This window comes from Ostrea edulis, chromosome 9, assembly GCF_947568905.1.
Source record: "Ostrea edulis chromosome 9, xbOstEdul1.1, whole genome shotgun sequence".
NCBI lineage: Eukaryota > Metazoa > Mollusca > Bivalvia > Ostreida > Ostreidae > Ostrea > Ostrea edulis.
This window is the reverse complement of record NC_079172.1, coordinates 72,679,977-72,688,029: the sequence shown is the minus strand read 5'-3', so window position 1 is coordinate 72,688,029 and position 8,053 is coordinate 72,679,977. Positions and strand designations below refer to the sequence as shown.

The window sequence follows — 8,053 nt, the reverse complement described above, 5'->3', positions numbered from 1 at the left end:
GAAAAGACCAAGAACAGAGAGAGAAAGAAAACAGCCCTTTTCAGGGCTACCCATTCTTTTTGAAAAGACATGGTTGATTACAATGACAAGAAATTTTTTTTTTTTTTTCAACGTTTTATTAAACTCCAACTATGAACAATAACAATAACATAGTTTACAATACATTCAGTCTTTGACATTGACAAGTTTGTCCTTGATGGGTTCTCGGTTTTCGGAAGGTCTCTTTAAACCAATCAGCCACAAAACGATCGCGTTGTAAGGCCGTGCCTTTCCAGGGAAGTAACCATTCTTGTACGGTGCTTCTATGGCGATGGCGTTGATGTAAAAAATACACACAGTATTGTCCACAGACATCCGTATTCAAATCTTGATAACAATGGGTGTTATGAATCCAAGTCTCTCCGTGGCGTTGAATAAAGTCTTGGATGTCTTTATGGCTGGGAGGTAATCCGTAAGAATCAAAATATTCGACGGTAGGGCTACTCAAATACAAACAGACCCAATGCGCTCCAGGGCGATCGTGAGGGTCTGTATTCACCACGATGGCTTTGTGATGAGGTAACAGCTCAGGTATGACATCTCGAGGATACACACCGGCAAACGCCGGTCCTAAATCTCGTTGTAAAACATCTCTCAATTGCTGAGTATCCATCTCTCTCTTAGTAATCGATACTGACTTCTCGTTGTTTGTTGATTTCTAGCAGATTGTCGAACACGGCATACACCACACAGTTTAAGGTCCTGGCCACGTTGGCGGCAAATTGCACTTCCACTCTCAAGTTCCCCGTCTGTATGAGATGAAATTTATCCGTCTGGGCTTCTTGATCTTTCGTGAAATCCACACACCAGAGGGTGTAACCGTTTTTATACTCTTCCAGGGTAATGTCCGGAGCCCAGTCCTGGCCTAATTTTCCCAAGCCTTTGTACAGACTCAAATACGATCTCAGGTACTGATCGTCGGTGAAATTAGGTTCCAAAGGTCGGGTTTCCATCATTTCTCCATTGATACTGATTTCTAATTTCTTGACTCTCTCATTTTGGAAATGAAAGGGGTTTCTGGTATTATCCCCATTAAAAGCCGCATTGTCCACAAAGCCCAACACGATCAGTTTAGGCATCTGTCCTTGAAACAGATGATCGGTGATTTTAGATTGGGTGCCACTAGGAATGGTGAAGGTTTTCACTTCCACTCGTCTCAATGGATATTTCGCCGTTTGAGTACTCAGTTGCTGATTGATGAGATTAATGATACTCGGCACAGGTTTGACTTTCCTCACCCACAAGATCATACTTTGAATGACCACTTTCCCACTACTCCCGGCATCGGTCATCATGTAGAACTGGGGTCGAGCGCGATTGAATCTGAGACGGACATCCAAACCATTAGGGAGACATTTCTCTTGCTCAAACAAATCCAGATGTAATCGATCCATCAACACGATCTCCTTACTGTCTGTAATCTTCTCGTGACGTTTTCTCAACCCTACATTCTTGGAATCATCCGGATACTCGGGAGTCGGGATGACGGCCGCGATGTTGACTTTGTTATTCACTACTGCAAATTCCACAGGAGTTTGAGCCAGAGCTTCTAATTTGACCTCATCCATATGTCCTGCCGTATCTTTTTCCCACAAGCTACAGGCTCTCATCTGGGTTTCCAGAGTCTTGGGTGCATAAGACAACAATTTCTCCAGATACGCTTTGTAGGGATAAGTATCCGTCCCCGGGGTAATGACTTTTCCATTGAGACTGACATCGATTTCACTGAACAAGGAATGGAGAATGTTATTCACGGGGGTGGAGGTCGAATGGCCTCCTGTGAGATTCGTTCCATTGGCTTTCGTGAATTTACAGACCATCTGGAGATAAGTTTGGGATAAATCCAGATATTCATCTCCTTGTCCTTTGATTTCAAATTCAATCGGAGCCGTATCCGAGTTGAGGGTACTGGAAATGGGGTAATATTCCATCCATTTCGAATCTTCTAAAGTGACGTTGGTCGGGGGCACTTTAAACAGTTCTAAACTGCTGGTGCCACAAGCGCAAGATTCTCGGTGCATCATATTGGAACGATGTGTTACTCAGCGTGAACTGGCATCAAATGTGTTCTGGTCTCCTTCTCACCCCCTTTTTATAGGGTTCTCAGTCGAAAATATCCAGAGAGCGTTTTGGCTTACCCCTTTTCACTAGCTTCCTACCTCCCTTCCTAGATCGCTTCCTAGGTTGCTTCCTAGGTCTCTTATGAGGCCCTCCCCGAGCTAAGATACGTTGTTTTCTTTTAACAAATCCTTTTCCTTCCTGTATTCCCACCTGTTTTCCCACCTGTTTTCTTTTGAGGGTCGTGGTTCCAGGCTTCCTGAGTATTCCTGTGCGTGCTTTTCTTCCTCGTTTGGATGGGGCTTTTCGAGATCTTCGCCTACGGGCATACCCTGCTGTCTCTTTCAGGGCTTGGGCACCGTGTGTCTTGAGAGCGTCTTTGAGTGATCGTTTATTATCTAACACATCCATCCCTGTTTTAGCAGCAGCCTTTAAGGCACTTTTAGCCCCCGATTTGAGTAAATCGGTGAAAAATCCTTTTCCCTTCTGCTTTTCAGATTCTGGATCATATTCTTCTGTTGGATGGCTTCTACGTCGTCTCCTCTGATAAGAGCGATAAGGGCGGTCGTAATCATAATATCTCTCTTGATAGACAGGACGCTGTTGTTGTTGTTGCTGTTGTGCGGGGGCTCCACCTAATAATCCACTGATCAGGGGACCCGCCACTTTGCTGGCTATTCCCAGCAGGGCTCCAAGCCCGTGACCCTGCTGCCGTATTAAACCTTTATGGTAGTGCATCTTGATGTAAATGAACTTCGTTAGGGGTTACACCCGCTTTTTATACTTTTTACGCCGTCTCTTTCTCTTCTTTCCTTGGCCCGCTTGACCCCCAATGGCATTGGCAATCCACGGAATGAGAAACCAGATTCCGTGTCCTTTCTGGCGTCTGACTCCTCGATGGTACTTCATCTTTCAATACACTTTGCGGAAATGAAGTTTGACTAAGGAGCGCCCATTTAAAAAGCCCATAGGACGCCCTAAAGAATTCATGATGTGTACCTCAATGGTATCGAAATATTTCTTACTCAGTTTCAAATATTCGGCTCGAATCGGTTCCCAACGGGCTTGTTGTCGATCGTCGTATTGACCCGTACAGGGGACGACTCTCAATAATTTCAATTTGTTGGTGCCCACCACTTGAGGATCCACAATGTCACAATACACATACATGGCTTTCAGATTGTCGTAGACATCCATGGTCGTGTTCCCCAAGTAATTCACGTTGATCCATTTCGTCATGGTTTCATCGCCCAGGATCATTTTGTCACTATCCAGACCTAGCTTGTACGCTAAGGGTGTAGGGAAACGAATGCACATGGGGGTGGATCTCAGTGCTTTCCCATTAAACTGATACTCGACACGATCGTACTCGGGGTGATACACTAAGATCTGGTTGTTCCCCTCGTCGTTAGGATTCCCTAACTCGCTCCATACTTTCCACAGGGTTCTCCTTAAGGCTGCGTTGATTTCATTGATTAACGCCAAAGGTTGTGTATAAGCTCCGGGTCGGAAGTGAATGCGAATGATATCGAAGGGAAATAAACTATCCCCTCCCGCAAAGAGATGGGACCATGGCGTCAGAGCCCAGGGGACCACCACCTCACACCCGGCCATCGTGACTTTACCCATATTCTCTGTCTTAAATCTTTCCCATTTATAAGTGTTGGGATCTTGGACATGTTGCGTATACGGATCTGGAATGAGAACGTCGACATAAGCCTCGCTATCCGATACGTTTTGTAAGTTGGCCGAGTACATCATTTCGGTCAATCCGACTTCCCATGCTCCATCCGTTAAGTCCATGGTGTGTGGCAATAACGTTTTAAATTGAGCCGTCGTATTCGTCGGAAACGATTCCATCGACCCATCACTCAACAGAGTCATGTAAAACCCTTCTCCTCCAGCCATGATGTCTTAAATGAGCCCCTGTCTCTGTTTCCTTCTCTATTTATACACAACACCGTTTTGTTTTTTCACAATTTTTTATTTGAAACAACATACAACATGACAATACATTCAATTCATTCTTCTTGATCGCGGCCACCACCAACCCACATCAACGCATCCGAGTCTGGTAACGTCAGGGTTCGTCTCGGGACTAAGCGTCGTCGCATCACCAGATAGTGTCGGGTTCCCCAGCAATCGGCTACATCATAACCTTAATTGATCATGTCTTTGAAATGTCTGAGACAGTCCTCGGAATGGTCAAACCAAGGACTCTCATTTAAGGTCCAATCGGATTCGTCTTGTCGTCCCATCAATCCCCAGAAGGCTTTGACTTTCCAGCGAAACTCTTGATACTTAGTCTTCATGATAAAGGCTGACCATCCGTGAGGTATCAGTATACGTTTGTACAAGTACACCGGTTGATCTAACACTTTGTGTTGTTTACAATGCATCAAACACATCTGCTTATCCGCAAACCATGCCGTTTTCTTTCCCTCTTGTTTCCAGGCGTACTGTGTGTTAGCCATGGTGAACTGGTGAATCTGAAGAAGATCGATCCTGTTTTATACTCGGGCTCGCTAACGTCATTTGTGGACTAGGCATGACGTAGCCCACGAGAGAACTTAAGGTGACCATCCAAAAATCGCGATTGGGATCGCCTAAGGCTAACATGACGACCGAGGTGATAATGATGGTTAAACACAGGAATAATTGTGCAAAATACACAATTTCTGCTCGAGGGACTTTTTCACCCAAGAAAGTCCACTGGGCGGTCATGGCCGAATGAGATCCGCTTGCGGAATCCATGAATCAAAACTGGGGGGATATCCTTTCCAACGCACTTTGACTTCTGAAATGACTTTTTTTCCCACACGCCGCTTTTTATACCCTAAGATTTCTTCCACTTCGTAGACATCATCGTCTTTAATCACTTGTTGTAATTCCTTCTCGTAAAACGTTCCTTCTAATTCTTCCCCGTGATCATCTTGAATGCGATAGAAGTTTCGTCCTGGCACTTTTCTAGAGATGGTAAACAGTTCTTTGGTCCAATTCGGTAAATATCCTTTTTCAAACGTACGTTTGGCTTTACTAATGCGTACACGATCCCCCACTTGCAAACGACTCGTGGTATCGGCACTCTGTTTTCCATACAAGGTTTTTCATACGGTCAAGACATTCTTGGCATTGACTTGAGCAGGAGCTCGCCGGATACTGCGATGATAGGTATGATTGTAACCATACACCAGATCGGCCAAGACATCGACATACCGTCGTGTTTTATGACGTGTAAAATACCGCCACATGCGTGCTTTCAGCGTGCGTTGAAAACGTTCCACAATACTGGCTTTGGTTTCGGCATTACGGGTCGTAAAGAAATGAATGGATTTGAAGGCTTGACGAAATTCTTTATTGGTAAATTCTTTTCCTTGATCGGACTGAATGCGCACGGGGCGACGTCCCTCTCGAAAAATCCGTCGTAAGCCTCGTATCATTTCTTTTCCCGTTTTCTGTTTTAAAGGCACGACCCAGGCATATTTAGACAGCACGTCAATGGCACATAATAAAAACGTATACCCATTATTGTCTTGTTTCAAGCTGGAGACATCGGCTAAATCTAATTGCCATTGTTCATCCATATCCGTCACTCGTGTTTGTCGTCGTTTGAATTTCCTCCGTATCGGTTTATGCAAGGTATAGGTATCTTGAGCTTTCACCCATTCTCGAATTTGAGACAGGGTAATCTTGTGTCCTAATTGACGCACTTGACGATACAACGCCTGGACTCCCCCATACCCTGTCTTGGGATCGTAATACAGTTGCTGTAAGATCTGTTCTGGTTTCATGGTAGATTTAACCATTTTCCAATTTCACGTGATGTCTTTTTACCAGCCTCCCTGATATTTTTAGGGGTCATCATTCGTCTGGGAGTTTCATAGAAAGATTGGTCAAAACCAGAGATTTCTTGAAATCCGCTCTCATCTTCTTCTTCTATAGGTTTAGGAGTACTGATTTTTCCGGGCTTGTCCATGGCTTTTATAACATCACGATTGGTCAAATATCCTTTAGGGGCATGAGTCTCTTTTAACGCTTGAGCAAATTCCTCTAATCCCGCGGGGGGATCACGATGTCTTAAGGGTCTTTGTCGTTGGGCTTCGGTCATTAAATCCACAATATTGGAATCGGGAACCCTGCGTCCTCTATAGCTGATTTCTCCTTCTTTATTCCAAGTCACCACTTTGGATTTCTTGAGATGATCGAGTAATAAACCTGCTTTCTTTTGACCCGGTTTATTGACGCTTTTGATAATCTGTTCCTCCAAGTCATCGGATGCTGAGGCAGCTGAGGGTGGTGAGGCGGCACTGGCTGCACTGGTTGGGGAGGGGAGAGTCGCTGTGGTGGGGTGTCGAGCTTGTTGTAAATATTGACGATAGCGATGAAGTTGATGCCCGTACAACCCACTTTTTCTTTCTCGGTTAAATCATCTCGATGTTCAATCTCGTCCAAATCACTGCGTAAACCAATAGTCGAGGTAAATTCGGGAGGTTTAGGTAATTTGCCTTTTAATTCGTTGAGCATCGCTTCCGGTACCAACACCATTTTTCGACTCATGATTTCTTACAAATCTTGCCACACACAAACGAACCCAATCCTTTTTGGTGGATGAGTATACCTCGTCGTTTTTTCACGGGTTGAGGTCGGACTAAGCGTCTTAAGATGTGTTTCTTTCGACCCAGTTGTCGCTTCTGAGTAGGAGTGAGAGGAATCACCCCTTTTAATAGATTGTACACAATCTCACAAATCTTTAAAATGCACTCATTGGAACAATGTTTCAACACCTCTGTCTTTAATTTGCTGGAATAGTGAGGAGCCGCTAACGTCTGCAAGAGTGGTAAATGAGGTCGTAATCGACATTCACACTTCTTCGTATGAGCCATGGTAATGAAGGGTGGGGCACCTTCCCCCTCCTTTTTATACCTAGTCCAGGACAATGGCACTCGAATGTTTAGGATCAAAACGCTTGTGATGGACGGTCTCTTCGTGACGATTGCGGTTCTCTCTCGCATTGAAGACCAGAGGGCAAAATTTACATTTATATTTCTTTTGCACCTGAACCGGTGTTGAGGTGGTTAAGGGTTGAAATTTCATGCTTCCAAAGGTATGAGCAAAACTCGGTAGAGCAGTATCACTGGTTCTGGAACTTCCTATAGGCCCATGCATGGGTCGTTCCATTTTCTTTTGAGCTAATCCGGCTTTCAGATCGGCTAACGTTCTAGTCGCCTTGGGGGGAGTGGCTTTGGGAAACGGCATCTTCACAATGAGAGGGGTTTTCTTTGGAGCCCAATTGGGAAACGGATTCTTCATCCTGAGAGGTGTCTTCTTAGGGGACTTCTTAGGGGACTTCTTAGGTGTCTTCTTAGGTAAGCGAATAATGAGTTTAGGAATTCTCTGAGGTGATTTTTTAGCTTTCTTAGCCCGTGGTTTCTTGGTTTTCTTGGGTTGTCCCCCACGGGGCTTACGGCCTGTTTCCCATTTGAATAAATGACGGAAAATGGTCCCTCCTAAGAATCCGGCGCCTCCTCGTTTCAAAATGGCTTTTTTACGCTCTTCTTCATTGGACTTCTTATCGGCAATGACACTCAAGTCTTGGCGATGGGATTGAATGAACCGCTGAGTGATTTTATTGCCTGGTAAGACGCCTCGCAATAAATTTCGAGCTCCCATCGCAAACCAGTTGAGTAAGGCTCTACGTCCTAATTCAATGAGATGACTCCGTTGAACGGGATCCCGTTCCCGTTGTAAACGGCGTAACGTTTTGACTAATTTACTCTTCGCGGAAGGTCTACCCATGGTGAAGACTGTCTTTCGAATGATACACCTGCCCATGATGTGACATTATTTATACTCTCGGGGGCATGTGCACTGCCAAGTTGGTAAAGAGTTGACTTCTTAATCTTAAATCGTCCGACGTCTGAGGACTCAAGTCCACTAGTAAATACCCGTGAGGTAC

General features: G+C 44.9%; 1 protein-coding gene across 1 annotated transcript; it reads right to left on the bottom strand.

Annotated features, from left to right (window-relative positions):
* Positions 1–659: 659 nt before the first annotated feature.
* On the bottom strand, positions 660–2,063 carry LOC130050618 (uncharacterized protein F54H12.2-like). Its single transcript, XM_056150866.1, has 2 exons — positions 1,029–2,063; positions 660–899 (listed from the first exon to the last, which is right to left on the bottom strand). Exons 1-2 carry the CDS (start codon positions 2,061–2,063, stop codon positions 660–662), a joined length of 1,275 nt encoding a protein of 424 aa, XP_056006841.1.
* Between the last annotated feature and the right edge of the window lie 5,990 nt (positions 2,064–8,053).

Bases quoted from the DNA above. Each gene is read 5' to 3' on its own strand.
- LOC130050618 (XM_056150866.1), bottom strand. From the start codon at position 2,063: ATGATGCACCGAGAATCTTGCGCTTGTGGCACCAGCAGTTTAGAACTG. The intron at 900-1,028 runs GTCAAGAAATTA...AAATTAGGCCAG, and splicing joins TTCATTTCCAAAATGAGAGA to GACTGGGCTCCGGACATTAC.